At 45.6% G+C, this 19,357-nt stretch overlaps 9 protein-coding genes and 1 non-coding gene across 10 annotated transcripts; 4 read left to right on the top strand and 6 right to left on the bottom strand.

The window, feature by feature from the left end:
- Positions 1-2,573: 2,573 nt before the first annotated feature.
- Positions 2,574-2,995, top strand: BABINDRAFT_163862 (uncharacterized protein). Its single transcript, XM_019130149.1, has 2 exons — positions 2,574-2,834; positions 2,888-2,995. Exons 1-2 carry the CDS (start codon positions 2,683-2,685, stop codon positions 2,943-2,945), a joined length of 210 nt encoding a protein of 69 aa, XP_018982464.1. The 5' UTR covers positions 2,574-2,682; the 3' UTR covers positions 2,946-2,995.
- Positions 2,996-3,419: 424 nt separating this feature from the next.
- BABINDRAFT_169477 (Arf family GTPase) lies at positions 3,420-4,019 on the bottom strand (the record flags this gene model as incomplete). The annotated part of the gene is made up of 1 exon (XM_019130660.1): positions 3,420-4,019. One exon carries the CDS (start codon positions 4,017-4,019, stop codon positions 3,420-3,422), a length of 600 nt encoding a protein of 199 aa, XP_018982463.1.
- Positions 4,020-4,318: 299 nt separating this feature from the next.
- On the bottom strand, positions 4,319-5,028 carry BABINDRAFT_10491 (60S ribosomal protein uL24; the record flags this gene model as incomplete). The annotated part of the gene is made up of 2 exons (XM_019126752.1): positions 4,319-4,683; positions 5,010-5,028. 2 exons carry the CDS (start codon positions 5,026-5,028, stop codon positions 4,319-4,321), a joined length of 384 nt encoding a protein of 127 aa, XP_018982462.1.
- Positions 5,029-5,421: 393 nt separating this feature from the next.
- BABINDRAFT_t365 lies at positions 5,422-5,495 on the bottom strand. The gene has a single exon. It is a non-coding gene; the product is annotated as a tRNA-Arg (tRNA).
- A 66-nt stretch (positions 5,496-5,561) lies between these two features.
- On the top strand, positions 5,562-5,991 carry BABINDRAFT_163859 (uncharacterized protein). The gene has a single exon (XM_019130148.1). The coding sequence runs from the start codon at positions 5,779-5,781 to the stop codon at positions 5,941-5,943; it is 165 nt and encodes a 54-aa protein (XP_018982461.1). The 5' UTR covers positions 5,562-5,778; the 3' UTR covers positions 5,944-5,991.
- Positions 5,992-6,290: 299 nt separating this feature from the next.
- Positions 6,291-6,899, top strand: TIM21 (Tim21p; the record flags this gene model as incomplete). Its single annotated transcript, XM_019132060.1, has 1 exon — positions 6,291-6,899. The coding sequence occupies one exon, from the start codon at positions 6,291-6,293 to the stop codon at positions 6,897-6,899; it is 609 nt and encodes a 202-aa protein (XP_018982460.1).
- A 34-nt stretch (positions 6,900-6,933) lies between these two features.
- PGA5 (1,3-beta-glucanosyltransferase) lies at positions 6,934-8,704 on the bottom strand (the record flags this gene model as incomplete). The annotated part of the gene is made up of 3 exons (XM_019130931.1): positions 6,934-7,179; positions 7,210-8,505; positions 8,648-8,704. 3 exons carry the CDS (start codon positions 8,702-8,704, stop codon positions 6,934-6,936), a joined length of 1,599 nt encoding a protein of 532 aa, XP_018982459.1.
- A 188-nt stretch (positions 8,705-8,892) lies between these two features.
- GSC1 (1,3-beta-glucan synthase) lies at positions 8,893-14,823 on the bottom strand. The gene has a single exon (XM_019130147.1). The coding sequence runs from the start codon at positions 14,667-14,669 to the stop codon at positions 9,003-9,005; it is 5,667 nt and encodes a 1,888-aa protein (XP_018982458.1). The 5' UTR covers positions 14,670-14,823; the 3' UTR covers positions 8,893-9,002.
- Positions 14,824-16,037: 1,214 nt separating this feature from the next.
- Positions 16,038-17,673, bottom strand: BABINDRAFT_163856 (ubiquitin-specific protease). The gene has a single exon (XM_019130146.1). The coding sequence runs from the start codon at positions 17,408-17,410 to the stop codon at positions 16,376-16,378; it is 1,035 nt and encodes a 344-aa protein (XP_018982457.1). The 5' UTR covers positions 17,411-17,673; the 3' UTR covers positions 16,038-16,375.
- Positions 17,674-17,790: 117 nt separating this feature from the next.
- BABINDRAFT_163855 (uncharacterized protein) lies at positions 17,791-18,981 on the top strand. The gene has a single exon (XM_019130145.1). The coding sequence runs from the start codon at positions 17,893-17,895 to the stop codon at positions 18,601-18,603; it is 711 nt and encodes a 236-aa protein (XP_018982456.1). The 5' UTR covers positions 17,791-17,892; the 3' UTR covers positions 18,604-18,981.
- Positions 18,982-19,357: the final 376 nt, after the last annotated feature.

The following is a 19,357-nucleotide window of genomic DNA, read 5'->3' as shown; positions in this document are numbered from 1 at the left end:
CTGTCCATATATACAAATCACTCAGGGCATTTAAACTTTCCATGTGCATGTTTAATTGTATGGGGCAACAATCGGTGAATGGGTGGTTCTATGTACGTCTCATGTGCCCTTCCCAGATCTGCAGAAAGGATATGCACGGCTTGCCTGATCTCTCGTAGAAACCCCGAGTAAGAATTAGGAGCTGTGGCGATGTTACTGGACTATATAGTTTGTTGCTATGGCTGTATCAGAAATTTCCTGATTCTTTCCATTTTTAACTATCGCTGCCTTAGCCCCTCAAGTTGTATGCATGCAGGTAGGTGCGTGTAGTTAAGGTAGGCTGGGATCCGATTCATGTTTAAGCCCTTCGAGGAGGTATTTAGCATGGATACACGCACATATGTCGGGGTCCCATCTGGTGTTACACCTAAACTCGGAGTAAGCTTTTAGTCTGATGCCTTAAGCTTCAGCGGTAGAGTGAAATACATGGTAGTTGTATGGGACCACACCACCACAAGAGAAGTAGAGAACAGTTTTAGTCACCTGCAATCAGAGATCCAAGTAAAATCGGGGAGGGAGCGTATAGTGTAGAATATCTAATTATATAAGTCGGTCTATGAAACATGGATTAAAATTCTCGTCTCATTTAAGTCTACCTCACTGCTTCCGAGTCGCACCCACTTGGCTCCATATTTCGTCTAAGCTTAGTCATCTTTTGGATATCAGTGAAAGACTCTGCTCTAGTCGAAGTCGCGGACCGCATACTAAATCACGAATATAATCGTTTCCGAACGATTGTAGAATTATATATCGATGTACTGACCGTTCTTTTACGGTCTTAGGCCAGAAAAGTGGCCTGAGATTTTGTAATTATTTACCATTAAAATAATTAAAACAAATTTAAACCATACTAGTAAGGAATCGAAGTGGAAAACTGATTATTGCGTTATAAACAGTGAATCGAACGGTGGAAATCTAGATAGGGTTTTTGAATTACGCGCGTGTATGATCGATGATTATCGATTGTATTTCAAGGTGGGATCCAAGCTCCTGGAGGATCAATGTCATATATAGGCGAAGTTTCCACATACACAGATGCAATGATACCCTACCCGGTTGTCACTTACCAAACAACTGTATTGGACCTGGCTGCACCAATAATATACTTGTCAGCATAAGAAAATGCTCGAGCTGGAGTTTCATATATTTATACAGATTACCAGTATGTTGCCTTTTCGACGTCAGACTTGTCACAAAACTCGTTTTCTATCCGGAAAGAGTAAGCGTATGTTGTAAATCCAACAACCCAGCTTAGCTAGAGATTGGTTCGTCAATTACCAAAAGGAATGGGATCCAATACTGGGTTTTTTCGTGCCTTCAACGGTCGGACCGAAATATAGGTAGTTAACTATTGCGTCAAGATGTGAATGTGTCATAAGCCGCGGGTGATTATTCAACGGCATTCACTGGATGAGGCAATGGACAAGCTGAGAACGGAAAAGTACGACTGAGTTTGCGGACTCACTTCTCAGGTGCGGAGTCCATCCTTAGTGCCTAACAAGAATATACATCGCATGAATAATACCGGGGATGAAACCCAAAATGGTGAGAAGAATGTTGATATGCAAATCGCTTCCACAGCCAACTTCCAAGAATACACTTAGAGGAGGAAAAATGATGGCTATATGTGGTTAGCGTGACTTCTGGCACAGCATAATCAAGTTAACGTCTTACCAAAGATGACTCGAAAGACATCGGGAAGGGAGAGGGTCATTGTGTGGTAGATATATAAGGGTTTGAGTTATTCTGGGATTAATGACAATAAAACTAATGTACAGTAATTCATGGCGGTGCTATTCTATTTATACTTGGCAACCCTCCTGTATAGCCATGTCGGGCCAAGCATGCTAGGACGGCACCACTATTAACACGTGTATGTATTTTTCGCCATCTCTATAAGATGCATAACCGTATACTTGGTACATTGACCGTTCGTTTGTGGTTCTAGGCAGGAGAAATGGCCGGAAATTTTGTAGTTATTAACCATCGAAATATTTAAACAGGCTTCAACCGTATTAAAAGAACCAGAGAAACTAATCATTGCGTTACAAACTATGAATTGGATAGATGAAACCCTGACAGGGATTCTAAAACTCTGTATGCATTCACGACCTATGACTATCGATCGTATTTTAAGGTCTAAAAGTAGGCTTCAAGCTCCTGGGGGCTTGGAGACTATGTATAGACGAGTTTTACAACGTACACGGGAGCAATCATACTCTACCCAGTTGTCACTTACCAACTGAACTGTGTTGGACCTGGAAGCACCAATACTATACTTGCTAGCATAAGAAAATGCCCGAACCAGAATTACACGTATTTGTACAGGTTACCAGTAGATTGCCTTTTAGACGTCGGATCAGTCGCAGAGCCCGCGAGTCTACCTGAAACGAATAAGTTGCAAACCTAATCTGGCTTTAAGAGAGATTGACAAATCAATTGTCAAAAGGAAACTCAACACTGGGATTTATTCGTACCTCGAATGCCTTCATCGGTCAGACTGAAGTATAAAAAATTAATTATTGCATTAAGATGTAGATATTTTATAAGCCCCAGGAAATTATACAACAGCATTCATTGGTTGAGGCAACGAACAATCTGAGAACGGAAAAGCACAACTGAGTTAGCGGGTTCACGTCTCAGATGCGGAATCCCACTGCTTTAGTCTTTGAAAATGATGTACAATGCGTGAATAATACCAGGGATGTAACCCAAAATGGTAAGAAGAATGTTAAGAAGCAAGGCACCACCACAACCAACTTCCAAGAATACACCAAGAGGAGGGAAAATGACAGCTATATTTCGTTAGTAAGATTTCAGGTACAAAATAATCGAGTTAACGACTTACCAAAGAAGATTTTAAAGATGTCGGAGCAAGTGAGAGCCATTGTGTGATAGATATGTAGGGAGGGGTTGGGTTATTCCAGAATGAATATCAATAAAACTAGTTTACGATAATTGATGGCGGTGTCATTATATTTATACCTAAGTACCCCCTTGTAGCAATGCTAAGCAGAGTATGCAGCAGAAGTAGCAAACAAGTGGATGACTATGCAGCAAAGACGTATGCATACAGACGCCAACGGCTGGATGGAATTGCTCGGGGGTTGCTCCGTTTAGTCCGTGAGCCACCAATACCGACCAAAGTAACGTCAACCTCAATAATTGTCTCTTTATATAAATACCACCAGTGAAAGGAAGACAACTGTGGCTGTGCCATCATCGTGCATCTATAGGAGGCGGAGTGAGGATGGGCAGAGTGCGGAAGGAGTTGAGTCCGCCGTCCTGTGTGATGGCTGTACCGCCGTGTCCTCTCTAGGAATGTCAACAATGGCGGCGCTACTATTAGCATGTGTAAGTATTTTTCGTCATCTGTATCTCTACAAGATGTACAACCTCTCTTTTATCTCGTCAACCACCCAGTCAATGGCTGTGTCGACGTTCTCCCCGGTTTTTGCACTAACGGGAATAATCTTCCAGCTGTGGTTAGTCATCTCTTTCAATTTGAGAATGTGGATGATCTCATCAGTCACTTCCTGGAGTTTACTGGCCCTTCGCGTTTTATCGATGTCCTCTGCGCCAAAAAGGAGGTCGATCTTGTTGATCATGATGAGGAAATTGCATCCGATAATCAAATTGTCCTGTTTGAGAATGTTGAGAAACTCCTCGGCTATCTCGTAGAGTCTCTGTTTGTATGTCGTCCCATCGATAACCCACACCAAGGAATCAGTCTTCTCAAAGTAGTTGAACCAAAACGGTCTGAGGGTGGACTGCCCACCGATATCCCAGATGTTCATTGTGAAGTTTCGGTACAAGAGTGTTTCAATGTTGAATCCCATTGTCGGGGGTATATCATCGATTGACTTCTTGAGCAAGGAGTTGAGGATGGATGACTTTCCTGAGTTGTCAAGACCCAACATGAGAACTCGCACCTCCTTATCCTTGAGCTTCTGTTTTTTGATAATCGTCAACAAGCCCATGGTGCGGTCGTAATGGCGTAGGAGATATGTAGAGGAAGTGTAATTACGTAGCTGTGGGTATCAAATTTTTGGCATGGCTCGGAAAAATCGTGAGCAATCCGCCGTACTCGAACCTTAGCCATACCACAGGTAAACATTCTACAACCCAATAACTTGGATATAATTTTTTTCATTTCTTTCCAGACGTTTAAAGTACAATTTCGTATTAACAAAGTTAAAAAAAGAAGGCAGAAGATGAAGGGAGGAAACTCTGTTTTCGGGTCTAATTGCCATTCCTTTTCAAATTATCAGCAGGAAATTTATTCGGCCTTACCACCCTTTCTGACAATCAAAGCCTTTCTCTGCTTGTCCAAGTACAACTTGGTGATGACAACCTTAGATGGGTGAATGTTCAATGGAACGGAGGCACCGTTGGACTTTTCCTTGGTCAACTTTTCGACCTGGACGGAGAACTTCAATCTGTAGACAGAAGAGATCTTACCTTCAGAACCAGACTTGGAACCTCTGACAACCTTGACTTCGTCTTCCTTTCTGATTGGCAAGGACTTGATACCATACTGGGCTTGCAATTCCTTGGACAATGGAGAGGACATCAAAGCACGACGTTCAACAGAAGAGGAGTTGAAGTAGGCCTTTCTAGCCTTAGATCTAGAAGAAGAAACGTCTGTAGGGTGTTAGTATATATTCTTAAAGGAGTAAGGATCCGTGAAAGTGACAGGCTTCGCCTTGAAGGGGTTGCGTTGACAGAAGGCATAAGGGTCTGATCATTACGAGTAGAGCGTGGGATCACTTCCGTATTGTAGTGAACTGCGCAGCTTAAACAGGGACGTTTGTCCCAGCTTAGTTTAGCAAGGCGGTGATCCATAATTCTCACGTTGCGGGCTCACAGATTCGGTTATCGTTCGGGAATTCTTAGCCTTTGTTCAGTCCTTCTTCAAGCAAGCGGAAACAGTCATTTCAACGGATACTGGTGGGGCAAATGATATGTACCTTGAGAGATTTTAGCCATTTTGATATGTGTAGATGGGAAACGTCTTATCTAAGAATAACAGGTGAGATTTTTAATGAACCATTTTTTCTAATAGCTAAAATTTCACTCACTACTCAGAGTATGGTTCTGGCAGCGGAACGACCTTTCGCCGACGCCACATACTGTTAGTACTAAGGAAGGTTTTGGGAGTGAGGGTAGACAGGCACATAGAGACGGACTGTATGGCGAGAAAATTTTTCCATCTCTGAGGTAAGATTTTCGGTACAGTCACTACTATGCACAGAATCGAGACGATTGTCGTAGTTGTGTGCTGACTGTGACTTGTTTTTCGCTAAAGCCCTAATGTATATCACGTGCATATGCTCTCATATCAAAAATGGTATTGTAAAAATAAAAAAAAGATAGATATATAACCCGAGGCGGGACTCGAACCCGCAATCCCCGCCTTCGGAAAGCGATACCTTAACCAATTAGGCCACAAGGGCAAATATCTTACAAACAATGATTCTATACCTTGTCACAGTTGGTTGAAAAGAGAGAAGGTTAACCCCATTATTTTGATGATTTGGCTTCGAATATCAAAGGGCATAAAATCCATAGATTCGGTATAGGGGTGATATAGAAATACTGCTTCAGTTAAAATCCTTCCAGCTATGTAATGTCTGTTCATTTCCTTCCATAGATACTTCAGTGTTCCTGTCGTATGTTGACCTCTCGTCTTAAAGCGGTCTTCTCCTTACCTCTTATTCAAGACAAATATTCTTCGTCATGGTAGATTTCTTTCTTTATGATTTATCCAAAGGAGTATTCCTCGTTGTTAGAATTATGAATAAAGCTGAGCTAACCTTGAGTCACCCGATTAGCATAAGCCTCTGTATAAACAGCTCTAAGAGTGAGTGCATAGCTGCTCAAATAACTTTGGCCGGTGGATGAAATCCGATCCGAGCTCTGTGTTGGAAAAAGAATAACGGGTGTGAATCCTCGGGGCAGAAGTCTTACGTTGAAGTACAGAAATCAGTCTTATCAACATGAATGTCACGTACATCCTGTGCCCCATCTCCTGCGACTAAAAAGTGAGAGAATATCAGAGCATGTGAGGTATCTTTCACCTACATCCCCAGCTTCTACCCGCAAAAATGAAACACAGTCTCCTCAATTTAGCCGGACTCTCTTTAGGAAAGAGTTTGGCCCCATCGTTCACTGGCCTCAGATTGTTGTCTGTTGCTGCCCTTACATCCTACACAACCAAGCCATGCTTCAACCACTTGAACGTTAGCAACATGTGCTTTAACAGCGGCTTGCGTCACTCCAAGGCCTATTCTACCGCCTCCTCCGTGCAGCCTCCGAAAGCTCCTAAGGTCTCTCTCTGGACCAGATTGTCACGTGCGTCGACCTTTGTGTTTGCCTCGTCGCTCGTCCTTGGTGCTGTGAGCCTAGCGGGGTTTGTCATCTACCTCTTGTTTGCTGAGATATTGCTCCCATCGGGTGAAACGCAGGTGTTCAACAGAGCCGTTTCCTTGATTGAGAAGGATGCGGAGTGCCAGGCCCTTTTAAACTTCCCTGCCGGTGAAAGATTGAAGGCATACGGCGAAACCGACGGCAACAGGTGGACCAGAAACAGGCCCATCCACTCCCAGAAGAAGGAAGGGAAGGATGGCAAGTCGCACTTGATGATGAAGTTCCACGTCGAAACCAACAGTGGCCGCCACGGATCCGTAACCTTGGAGAATATCGAGGACAGTGCCCTCGAGTCTAACTTTGCATATATTGCTTTGGATATTAGAGGCCAAAAGCGCCACTACGTCATTGCTCCGAAGTTCAACACTGTTGCCAGGCATAAGGCGACAGGTCTTTTTGATCTCAAATGGGGTAGTTCCAAGCGCGGGTAAGTTCGTGTAACTGTATATATTCAAAAGAAAAAGGCTACGCATAACTCTTCAAGATAAATACCGTTACCACGGTAGCAACTGTCGCGATAATCTTCCAGCCAGTTTCCAACTTCAAGGCGTCGCTCGAAGTTTGGACCTTGGAATGTAGCGAACCCACTGCGGACTGACTAAGTCGTTTATTCTGAGTCCCTGGGGGTAAACCGTCCAACACGTTCAAGTATTCCTGTCCAAGCTCTTCGGCACACGTCTTCCGGCCCCCACCAATCTTGAAGTTGTAAAACTCTTCGGTGTAGGAGTTTTGGTTCCGCACCGCTCTCCCATCCCAGTGGCACGACTCACTACTCAGGTTCTGGGAAAGGTGGTACGAATTCAAGGCGTACCCCAATCTTTGTTCGAGCGAGCACAGAGAAAACTCCCCGTACTCACCTGTCGCTCCGTCAGCTATAATACTAGAGCAATTAGTCACCTGACAAACCTCACCAAGAAGCACAGGCTTGTCTACCACAGTGACGGGTGAGATTATACATGATAAGCTGGATTGCAAACAGTCACACTTGTCCGAATTAGGGCTCGGTGGGATCTCGGACGATGCCCTCCAGGCGGCATTCTGGGACAGGCACTTGATATATGCAGAAATCTTCGGCTGATAGTCTTTTGCATGCAAAACCTTGGGGTGAACCTTGTGGAAGCCCTGTTTTAAATTTTCGTAATCCGCGAGCTTGACGACCGTACCGTCCTGCTGAATCCTTACCACCCCGTACGCGTTGGTTTCTTCAAAATACATGTATGCGATTCCACCGGACCACACATGGGTCATTCTATCGCTGTATAACGCCTCGATCTCCGTAAAGGGTCTTGGCCGTTGGAGATTGCACCCAAACTCGCTGAAGAAGATAGGAACGGGATAGTCCTGGAAGTCCAATGTACGGTCTCTGTACCCCGAATGAACAAAGCTAGAGTAGCCACACCATTCGTACATGTTGATACCGTAGAAGTCGACTCTTGAATCGCCATCGCTGTCATCGCAGACAAAGTAGTTGGCCACCTTCTCCCTCGTCTCGGCATCATCATTGGATGAGTACCCCACGGGAATCTTCCGGTACTTGGAGGCACTGATGTACATCTTTGTGTCTCTAATCGACGCTTTGACGAACGGAGATGCTGCGGTGGTATTGCAATCGTTGGAAACTTCATTCCCCGCAAAAAAGCCCAACATGTTCGGGTACTTATGCATGGAATCTACCACCGATGTGTATCTGTGAAACAACGAAAAGTCCCACGAAGGGTTCTTCCGGTCTACGGATTGGCTTGGCTCGGACAAATCTGCTATCACGTAGATGCCTGCTTCGCCGAATGCATTCATACACGTATCATGGTCGGCCATGGGATTAATCGAGTACACGCGCACGGTGTTGATGCCCAAATCCTTCAAGTATCTGAGGTCTCTCAAGCATGTAGTGGTGTTGGCCAACGGATCAATATACGCCGTGTCCATGAATCCAAAGTCCCAGTGCTCGTTGCACTCCGCCTTACTTTGTTGGTAAGCTATTCCCTTTATATAGAACTGGGCTCCGGAATCTTTATAAAAGAATTTGTTCCCTTTGATCTCGATGGGCAGAGCGGTGTTCTTATACGTCGCCTCAAGAGCGTTCAACGCGAGGAGATCCTTGACTTCTTTCAGATGGATATCATAGGTAGTGGAAGTGGTAGCCAAGCCGACTAGCGCGAAAAGCGCAAATGATTTAGACCACTTCATGCCAATAACCGTTTTTGATCGCTTTTTTATACGTTTTATTATCTCTCATTTAGTTTGGGCCTTAAGTGGCATCCAAAAGGTATGCGTATCTGCAATTAGGTGCCTGTACGAGTTTCAAAACCGATCGAGTGCCACAAAACCAACCGCTCTACTAGGGGGATAAAAAAAATAACATGTATAATATGTACGAAATGTAATTTGACAAGAAATATAGAAATAAAGGTGGAAGATAAAAATGGTGTTCAAGGTAGAGGAACCTATAAATAAAAAATAAAAGAGGGAAAGGGGGGAAGTTCTCGTCTTGATTTACAAAACTGAGAAAAGTGATAGAATCCAGAGCTAAACGTCTAAGCCTTGGTAGACCACGACAGGAAGGATGAAGTTGTGGTGATGACAGTGGCTGGAGCATTGTCACCGGTATCGTCGTTGTCTTGGAACCTTGGCTGGATAAGACCTTTCAATATGCCCGTAAGATCCCCATTTAATTTGTCGTATATCGTATCCTTCCCAGAGCTTGCAGAGGAAGTGGCGTAAGCAGCTGGACCGGCGATAATACCGACGAAGATAATCATGATGATAAAGTACAAAGTAGCGTACTTTCTCACCATTCTCTTACGCAAACGAGCTTGCTTCAACGAGTAGATCGGTGGACGGATTTGTCTCGAAGGCTTTAACCAGAACAACATCAAAGAGTGCCATCTATCAATAACAGGAATGCACAAGATTGGGAACTGGAAGATCAACAAAATATGGGCCAAGACAAAGTCACCAGCAAACTCAGACATCTCGATAGTCTTAGCACAGAATTCACGAGCTGGTTGAGTCCAGGCCATCCATCCCAAACCAGACCCGTACCACTTACCAGTCCAGAAAGAAGTGTTGGCGTGATCGTTCTTGAATTCACGCGTCAAGAACAAGAGGGTCATGATCTTAAAGAGCAATCTCTGAATGTACACAGTAGTGATGAACCCAATCATCATTCTTGGGAAAGAGAAACCTTCCAAGACCCACATACCCATGAAACAGACGATGTGGATAACAACAGCAACACCATGGGCAAAACCAGCAAGGACAGCACCAGTCTTCTTACAACACAAGGCCAAAAGCGGACCACCACAACAAGCAAGAGCGGAACAGAAGAACAAGACACCCATGTTGATCACAACTGGACCCAAAGCGCAAATCACAACACGCAAGACCGAGTTGACATCTTTCTTGTCATCCGCGCTGACACCATTCTGAGCGTTGATGAACGTGTAGGCCACGAAACACCCAGCAGTGTAGATGATGCACGGAATAAGATCAGCAAAGATAATGTTCGAACGATGAGCTCTGCTAGCATCACCAGCAGCCTTTTCAGAAATGTCACCCACAAGCGCGCGCTTGTAGCCGGTGACCCTGGATCTAGATAAACGAACGTAACCAATCCAAGAGTTTCTGTGCCATTTGGTGTTACCACGAGACAACCATCTGATGAAATCACGGTAGTCAATGAAGAAATCTTGCCACGAGAACTGGTGGGGGTTGAAAATGAACGGAGACCACATCAAAGCGGCCAAAGCAGCCCAGAACCACAACAAAGCAGGCTGCCAGTGAGCAGCGGTACCAAACAACAACATCACCATCAACCTGGCACCCATGTAGATGGAAGAGTCAGCGAAACGGGAGTACAAGATGGAAAACGGAATACGGGAAGTGGCAAAACCTCTACCGGTGGCAATGTAACGAGCACCACCGATAGTGATGTCAGTAATCAAGGCAGAGGCATAGATCTGGGCCACAAACACCTCGAACATTGGAGACAAGGAGGCAAAATGACGACAGAATCTCTGAGTCGCCTTCCAAACACCACGCTCGATCAACTCCTGGATAACCAAAGGAATAAAGGAGATGAAGAAGACAATGAAAATGGACAAGGTGTAACGACGAACCCAATCAATCGCTGGGTCCAAGTTGTAACAGCCAATAGGTTTCAAAAGATCGGTGATAGGCTTGTTCTTATCATAGTCACAAAGGATCGACTCGTGGGCCAAGGAGTTCAAGTTGACCAAAACCAACATAAACATCTGCAAAGACAACTGAATGAACAAGTTGTTGACATGGAAACCAGGGTGAGCGTAGTAGAAGGACAAGAAACGGTCCAACGGCAACTGGGTACCCAAGTAATAGTACTCGCGGGATAACATCTGTTCACCCATACCGGCACCAATCTTAGTGGTGAAATTCAAAATAGAACCGAAACCCATGTCACGACCCTTACCACACTGGTAGTACTCACAGTGCTTGATTCTACCACCACGCAACAAAGCGTTCATACCGGCATAAATATCCTCGTTCAAGTGCAAACCCTTCTGCGCCTTGGACACACCACCTCTGGTGGTCATAAAGATACCGTTCAAGAAATCAGGATGACCGTAATGCAACTTACCACCGATCTGGGCCAAGGTTCTGGCAAACAAGGTACCAAAGGTTTGTTCCTTACCGGCGGCAACGTCACCCAAAATACCCGAGTTCTCGGAGAAAATGTATTCACGGGCACCGACAATGGCTACTGGCTTGAAGTTGTCTTTCTGTTCAGACTTCAAGTTTGGAGCGTACGGGTTCACGTGGTCGACGTTCAATTCCTCGAATTCGGCCAAGACAGATCTGATCTTCAAACACTCTTCCAAGTAGTTATCCTGGTTGGCATCGATCAATTGAATGTATTCACCACGGTAGAAAATCAACGCATGGTTCTGGTTATCGGACTTACCATCACCCAAGATTGGGTTACCAGACAACTGGACTCTGAACTTTGGTCTACGACGGCCGTCCTCGAGCTGTTCACAGTGGCCATCAATCAAGGCGGAGAACACTCTTGGTTCCTCACCCTCGTTCAAAGGTGGTTCTTCGTCCAAATAGGCAATCTGCAAATCTGGGTAGGCACGCAACAAGAATTCAGCATTCTCCATCTCTTCCGGCTTGAACTTGGACAATCTCTGCATGGATACAATAAATTTGAACTTTCTTCTTGCCATTCTTTCCAAGGCCTGTTCCAAACCCTCTGGGTCACCACCGTAGTACTGGACTAACTCAGGGTTCTCCACGCGGTACAACAACTTAATAGCACGGGAGTTGTTCATGAAACCAGAAACGGTACGGTACAAGGTCTGCGATCTCAAAGAGGCCCAGATACGCGTTCTCAAAGTGTATTCTGGAGCAGCAGACTTGAAACCAATACAGTAGAATGGCAAATCGTCAATTTTGGACTTTAACACGTCCTCATCCTTCTCTGGTTCGCCGCCATTTTCGAAGGCAGCGGTTTCTTCAGCCAAAATCTTGGTGTCCTTGACGAAACAATCCCACTCAACCGGATGCAACTGCTTCAAGTATTCCAAAAGGGTGACACGGGAGAACTGGTCATCCTCCCTGATGATCTCTCTCAAAGACAACAAAATCTTTTCGGAGTAGTGCGGAGTGAAGACGGTGAAGGTAGGCATGTTGTCGACAGGCAAAGGCTCAGGGATGGCGGTGGCCAACGACTGGGCAAAGAAAGAGATACGTCTTTCGGCTTCGGAGTCAGCCGGGAAGAACTCGGTGGTGAAGTTGTTATCGTCCTGGGCAACGAAGAAGGTTGGCGCTCTCAAGGTGCGCTTGCCCTCAACTTCGGAGGCGACCTGGTGGTATAACAACTTCTGGACGTGGTCGATGGCCAACAAGTGCTCTCTGTACATGGAGATGATGATGGCATTCCAGATCTGGGAGATCAACACCTTCGGCTTGTACTTGATTTCCATATCGGTGGTGGCCAAAACCTTGGAGTAAACTCTCTTTGGCAAACGGGTGAAGATGTTTCTCCATGGAGTCAAGATCGAGATACCCAAATAGAAGGAACGAGCAACGGAGAAGACAAAGTTACACACAATGTACCACATATAGGTATCCAAGAAGAACAAGAGCAAATCGACAGTGTACATCAAGCCCAATACAATGGAGGGCTGGACCTTACACAAGACTTTTTTGAACCACACTTCACCCCAACATCTGGTCATCGACATGGTGGACAAGTTACGGATCGGATCTCTTAACGACAAGGTCAAAAAGAAGTACGATTCCGCCAACTTAGCACCAAAGACCAACATCCAGAAGAAGTAGGAAACCCACATGTCCAAGCCTTTCAACGACGCAAAATTGGCGGTGAAGGTCTGGGAGGACAAGAACTTACGTGAACGCTTGTTCATGTAGGACGTGAAAAGACCACCCAATGGCATGGCAGCAAAGAAGAGCAAGGTGAAAACGGCGATAAAGAAGGCAACAATGGAAACAATGTGCGCGGATTTGGAGTAATGGATTGTCCCAGTCCAATAGAATACGAACACGTTAGGCGCCAAGTTGATGAGGAAAATCAAGATCAAGAACATCATACGACGGGTCAAGCGCTGGGCTCCGGCCCACTTTCTAGGCACAAAGATATACTCACAGATGGTGGCGGCAATCTGGATGAACGAAGCAAAGGCACCGGCAAGCGCGACGGAAGACCATCTGGAAGAAGCCAATGGCTGGTTGTTGAGCAACTGCTGGTAGTCTTTGGTGTACAAAGTTGGCGAGTTGAAGGCCGTGTACATCCAGTAGATGGAACCGTGGATGATCCAGATACGGTTAAAGTTCGTGACGAAGTGGAACCAGGTTCTGATCTCCTTGTAGGTCTTGAAGAAGACATCCGCCCAGGCGCACTCACCCAAGCGGAGGAAACGCTCCTCCTTTGGAATATCGACCAAACGGGTGCCGTCCTCGAAGACGATGCGGCAAATGCCCTCTGGGTACCAAAACAACTGGTTAACATCGTCGTAACCGATGACCTTGTTGTGGTCCCTCTCACGCTTGACGAAACGCCCGTCCACCACTTGGTAGACCTGATCACGCAAGTAGGTGTACAACGGAGTGATAACTCTGTTCAAGTAGTCACCCTCCGGGATTGGGTCGGTTCTCTGTTGGCACAACGGCGAGTTGAGGTAATCCCAAGCAGTCTTGTAGATGTAGCACAACAACTCTGGGGTGAATCTGACCTGATTGGCCTCACCCCACAACAACAAGTACAACGCAATGTCGCGGACCCTCTCCTCCGGAGACAACACGTTCATGCGCGCTCTCCACTGGATCTCCGCTGCCTCAAGAGAGTAGTCACCCTCCAACTCGGTGGCTAACGCGTCCACGTCCTGACCCAAGGTCTCAGCGGCATCACGGGCCTTCTTGGACTTCTTGGCCGCACGCTTGGCTTTACGGCCCAACTTGCCCACGTTCACAGTGGCGAACCCGAGAGAGTCGTCCAAGTCCTGCTGCGAGGCAAAGTACCACTTCTTGTAGTTGGCGTTATCACCACCGATGTAGTCGGCGTGCAACGACAACAAGGCCTGCGCCGGCGACATTCTGGAGGTTCTGGAATCCAAGAGCGCCATGAAGTGGTCGAACATGTTTCTCATGGAGTCACGCTGGAACCCAAACTTGTTGGTGAGATCGATGAAGATATCCTCGATGCGCTCAACCTTGATTGGGACCTGCGGGTCCGCGGTCCAAGCTGGGTACGGCAACGTGGAGTTGGCCTGCTGGAACTGGGCGGAGTCGAAGGTGCCCTGGCCACCGTAGATTGGCGTGGAAGCACCAGATGATCTGGCACCGCCGTAGCTGATCTGCGATGGCGTGTACTGGGCGCCGTAGTTGTCGTACCCAGCACCCGGCGTCTGGCCACCTGCACCGCCGTAGGAGAAGTCAGAGAAAGCTTCTGGATCCTGACCTTGGACACCACGCATCTGCGATTGGTCGTAGTAACCAGCGTTCTGGTCCTGGTACCCGTCCATGTCATACGGCTGCTGGTTGTAGTAGCTGCCGTCCTGGTTGTCGTAGTACTCCTGGTCGTAGCCCTGGGTGGCCTCGTAACCGCCCTGGGGCTGGTTAGGATCGTAGTAGGCACCTTCGGCATGGTTCATATTGGGGTGCTGACCCTGATTAGGGTCATAGTATTGGTTGTCGTGAGACATTTTTTCAAGCAAAGTCGGCTCTCACGGATAGGTCTCGTTGTTTGGATTGCAGAGGGGGGCGAACGAGAGACAAAACGGAAACAAACCACAGAAAAGAGCAGAAGATCTTTACAGTAATTCGAATTATAAATAAGACGAAGAAGCTTGTAGAAAGAAATAAAAACCGATAAATAGTTGATGACGGCTGTTTTTTTTGGCTCCAGGCTGAGTGTAACGATCCTCAGGAATCAGGGAGGGAGCGCGTAGATCAGAAGTTTTCTGTCGCGCGGGATTTCTTTTTTTTTTTGCTGCGGAAAATTCACGTGCCCTCGTGCATGCATGCGCCAGCAATGGAACCTAAAGTAGGGCCAGATATGTGGCAATTGCCATATATATTTTATTTAATAAGTGAAGATTTTAAGGGGAAAAAAATTAGGGAGTTTTACAACGTTTGGGCAAAGACTATTGGACAGGTATGCCACGGGAAGGTTTCCCGATTGGCGCACTGTCCTGCCGATTACCTGATTGAGCGGTTCAAGGGGGTGGCAGATGCGTAGAAGCCGTCGCGGTACTCAACATCTAGAATTTACACTAATGGTGAAACAGAAATTGCTTTTGATGCGGCGTGTTCTAAAAATAAATGCGCGTTTGGAAGAGAAACGCGCATTTCAGGGAGTACTGTCCGGGTAACGTTTCGCGAGCCATAATGATGGCATGCGAGGTGTGCCTGCCGGAACCCTCGGCTTACGCTTGCCGGCAGAAAAAACTTAGAGCTGGCTCTGTGTATACCCTTTTCGTAACCTTCTTCCTTTATCTTCCGTTTTTCTCATGGCTCTTCTGTGACTTGAGTATGCATCACTGTTTATCGGATCGCTGAACATCAGTGTGATCGGGGTGTAGTGGCAAATCACCACTTGGCCTCAATGTTTCGCCTTGGCCAGACCTTGCAGCTACTGTTGGCACAGCAAATTTTTCCACCTGCAGATTAGCCTTGACAAGAAGGTAATTTGCCTAAACGGGAACGCCGACGTCCTGGTTACCGAAACGAGTAATTTCTTAAGGCTAATACCGTTATGGTTTATCCCGGTCTTATCTAAGTGGAAAGCTGATCTGATCTCTCTAGCCCTTCCAAAAGGCTTTCCAGGGAGATTATTCGCTACTAGATCTACGAAACAATATGTTACCGGGATTTGAAGTAAAATGCAATTTTTTCCCAAAATCACCCTAATAGCGATATATATATGGCATCTGTTATGCTTATAAATCATCTTATTTTAAACTTTCCCCAAGAGATAGTGCATCTGCGTTAGCGCCAGTACCTACACGGTTCTGCAAATTGACGTGCCAGTCGCATACTATCCATGCGTGGGTCTTATCCTTTTGTCTGTACTCTTGTCAAGATAGGAAATTACTGTGACGCTAAAGCTGACACGACGCGTTACGCGTGTTGCTGGTCGTCCTGGAGATACCCAGTTGCCTGTATCCCGAATCTCCAATTGTAGATATACTTCACGGGTTTTCAAAAGCACGGTCCAGACCACTACAAACGTTTAAACTGCCAAAAGTAAGGACCGGTTATTGAAGCATCGCTCCTAGGATCAATGTTTGCAAATACAAAATATTCTGTGTGCTAGGTTTTTAAGGTCTCTAAATACGTGTTACAATAGTCGTCCCATAAAGCAGACACGCACTCTAGCTAGCAGAATTCCACGGCTCAAACGTGCATCTTATACCTCACCAAATTCAGAGTGACCGGTAGCTCTGCCGTGTTTTGCGGCCTCAAGCTGCCCTTTGACTTTAACCCCACATATCTGGCACAACAACTGGAACTTATTGGTGTTAGTAGCGTAGCCCTTATCTTTTAAATCAAGACAAATCGTCAGAGAGGCGACAGCCATGAACAATTGGCCCCATTCTGTGTTCAGTGATATCACTCCGATATCTTTAGAAAGATCTGTGAGCAGCAGGCTGTATACCAATGAGTCGTAATGAATCCCGGAGTAAACGATAGCGATGGATGTGTCCTCATCGCCCAGCTCAGAAGAAAAGTCGTAGATATGCCCCGTTTCCACATCAATGGTCTGGATCTTCACGTGCAAGAACTCGCTTAAAATCTGCAACTCGATAGCACCGCCCCACGAGACTGGCAAGAGAATCCACTCGGCGTATTCCTTGTTCGGTTTTCCCAAAATAGCCTCTGAGTATGTGTCAGCGTGAGAGGTGATGTACGAAGCAACATACCGGCGAAGATCCAAGGCGGAATAAACCTGAGACGTAGATCCATATAGCGAGTAGAGCACCGAGTTGAAGAGACAGGAGTTGTCGTCGGGCTGCACCCGGAGCACGATATATCCATCTAAGCATTGAGTAAAGTACTTTGGAGCCGGCGCTTTGGATGCAGATTTTTGGGAGTTCTTCGAAGAGATAGAACGGGAAGGTTTCGGCTCTTGCTTCGGTTGGAGTTTGCTCACAGCATTGATCGGTGGTTTTGCGGACGCTAGAGACTGCGAAGTACTAGTAGTTGATCCATATTCAATCACCAACTGGTCTCCATTCTTAACCCCCACTTCTTCAAGAAGCACCAGACTGTCTGAAATATCAATTCTTTTTGGCGGAAACCCTCCTTTGATGATCAAGCTCTTGTCGTTCTGGGTTGGTTCGAGGCCTGCCTGCAAGAGTTCCTGGAGCAAGTCCTTGATAGTGCCGTGCGGTGGTAACGTCAAGACTTTCGAGGTGGTGGAAGACCGAAATTTGAGCTTCATTTTGTATTTATGTGTTAGATGCTTTGTATGTAGAATTATTGGGGTTAGCTGGCAAAGAGGTTGCGATGTCAGAGTTATCACAATTCTTGTGGCAAGAGAAGCTTGTGCCATGTGCAGGATGGTGTCAAATTCGGGGCATGTGTTGGATGGAAGGATAACATTATTCGCAACTAACGCCAAGAGTATGACATCTGAAAATTCGTCCTAAATTATCCGAAAACTAAGATACTTTTATAAGTATTTTGAAGTGAGATATGCTTCCCGAAACATGCGTCAAGTTATGTATCGTCTGTACGTATATGAGTACCGTACCGGAGCAATTCCCAAATTTTCTTCCACAGCAACATTACCCCGTTCGAGAAACGGGAGACTAGTTAGTCACATGCTACGGTTGCCGCGTGATCGTCTTAGCCACCTTTTTAAGGTCGTTTATTTCGCCACCAGCCATTACCTCTTTCTTACCTCTTCCGCAATAAATCAAAATGTCTGATAAATCTGCAATTCTTATTGGCTCTACCGGTTTAGTCGGGAGTGCCATCCTTAGACAACTCACCTCTGGTGCAACTTCCTACTCCACCTTGACAACCGTCACCAGACGTGAGGTCCCTTTTCAATCGCAGTTGTCCTCCCAAAACCACGTAAAGAATGTCGTTGAGAAAGACAACACCAAGTGGGCCGCGTTAATTACTGCTGCCAAGCCTAACGTCATGTACTCCGCCCTCGGAACCACCAAGGCTATCGCTGGCGGATTCCCACAGCAATGGAAAATAGATTATGACTTGAACTTGGAGTTGGCAACGGCTGCCAAGGATTCGGGTGCTACCACGTATGTTTTGATTTCCTCTTCCGGCGCCAGCGCCTCCTCTCGTTTCCCTTACTTGAGAATGAAGGGAGAGTTAGAAGACCGCGTGCTAGAATTGGGCTTCAAAAACACCGTTATTTTGAGACCAGGATTTATATTGGGTGAAAGGGAAGTTAGTCAAGGCTTGGCAATCAATATTCTTGGTGCTGTGGCGGGCTCGGTCCACAATTCGTTCCTTGCGTCGGCCATGGGGTACCCAGTGAAGCACGAGGAAATAGCACTGGCTGCCATAGATTATGCTCTCAGAGTAGAAAGAGGTGCAGGAGATCCAAAGAATAAGGGGATTTTCTTTGTTGAATCCAAGGAAATTGCCAGTTTGAGCAAGAAGTAATGGTTGTTACGAGAGTGCGCTATGCGTAGGACCTTTTTTCCCAGCTTTTTATACAACTTATGACGTCGATATCCATGAATCGTTCAATTTGAGGTTAGTTTGTACATCCATGGTTTATGATGGACGAATTCCTAGGCCCTAGAAATAGCGAGATACTCGCTTTCGAGCACCATTGAATAAAAGCTATGTCTACACAAACGTCTGAGGTCATGAACAGTAGCTTTTTTTTTTATTCTAAATTGTACTGTGTACATTTACCAAGGTCTTGGTCGAAAAATCGCAGCTCGAGGTGGTTTTAAACCCGGACTGACTCCGGATTCGAATTAGGCTGAGGATGTTAACGTTGGTGCAACTCATATATAAGCTATAAAACCCCCGATATCTAGCTATATCATTAAATTTTATCTTTATTGGGGGGTTGGGTGTTGATTATTATAACATAAATAGCATTTTTGATTGTTTATATTCTAATTTTATATTTAATCGCCTTTGACAGAATATTTATTACCATATTGTGAATTATATTAGTAAAAGCTACAAAAATCAAATAATATAACAATATTCATATAATTGGACAAAATATAAATAAAGGAAAAAAATTGGACGTATATACTAAATTCATTTAAAATAATTCATAATTGTACCTATAACTACGATAATACACGAATATTTATAAATATATAAACATTATGTAATAAATATATATATTGAATGGGAAGAACAACACTATGGCGCTAACTAGTAGCCTACACCT

The sequence above is a fragment of the Babjeviella inositovora genome (assembly GCF_001661335.1).
Source record: "Babjeviella inositovora NRRL Y-12698 unplaced genomic scaffold BABINscaffold_18, whole genome shotgun sequence".
NCBI lineage: Eukaryota > Fungi > Ascomycota > Pichiomycetes > Serinales > Babjeviella > Babjeviella inositovora.
This window is presented reverse-complemented; position numbering and strand designations above follow the sequence as displayed.

Bases quoted from the DNA above. Each gene is read 5' to 3' on its own strand.
- BABINDRAFT_163855 (XM_019130145.1), top strand. From the start codon at position 17,893: ATGTCTGATAAATCTGCAATTCTTATTGGCTCTACCGGTTTAGTCGGG.
- BABINDRAFT_163862 (XM_019130149.1), top strand. From the start codon at position 2,683: ATGCGGAATCCCACTGCTTTAGTCTTTGAAAATGATGTACAATGCGTG. The intron at 2,835-2,887 runs CTATATTTCGTT...TTAACGACTTAC, and splicing joins AAGAGGAGGGAAAATGACAG to CAAAGAAGATTTTAAAGATG.
- GSC1 (XM_019130147.1), bottom strand. From the start codon at position 14,669: ATGTCTCACGACAACCAATACTATGACCCTAATCAGGGTCAGCACCCC.
- BABINDRAFT_163859 (XM_019130148.1), top strand. From the start codon at position 5,779: ATGGTAGATTTCTTTCTTTATGATTTATCCAAAGGAGTATTCCTCGTT.
- BABINDRAFT_163856 (XM_019130146.1), bottom strand. From the start codon at position 17,410: ATGAAGCTCAAATTTCGGTCTTCCACCACCTCGAAAGTCTTGACGTTA.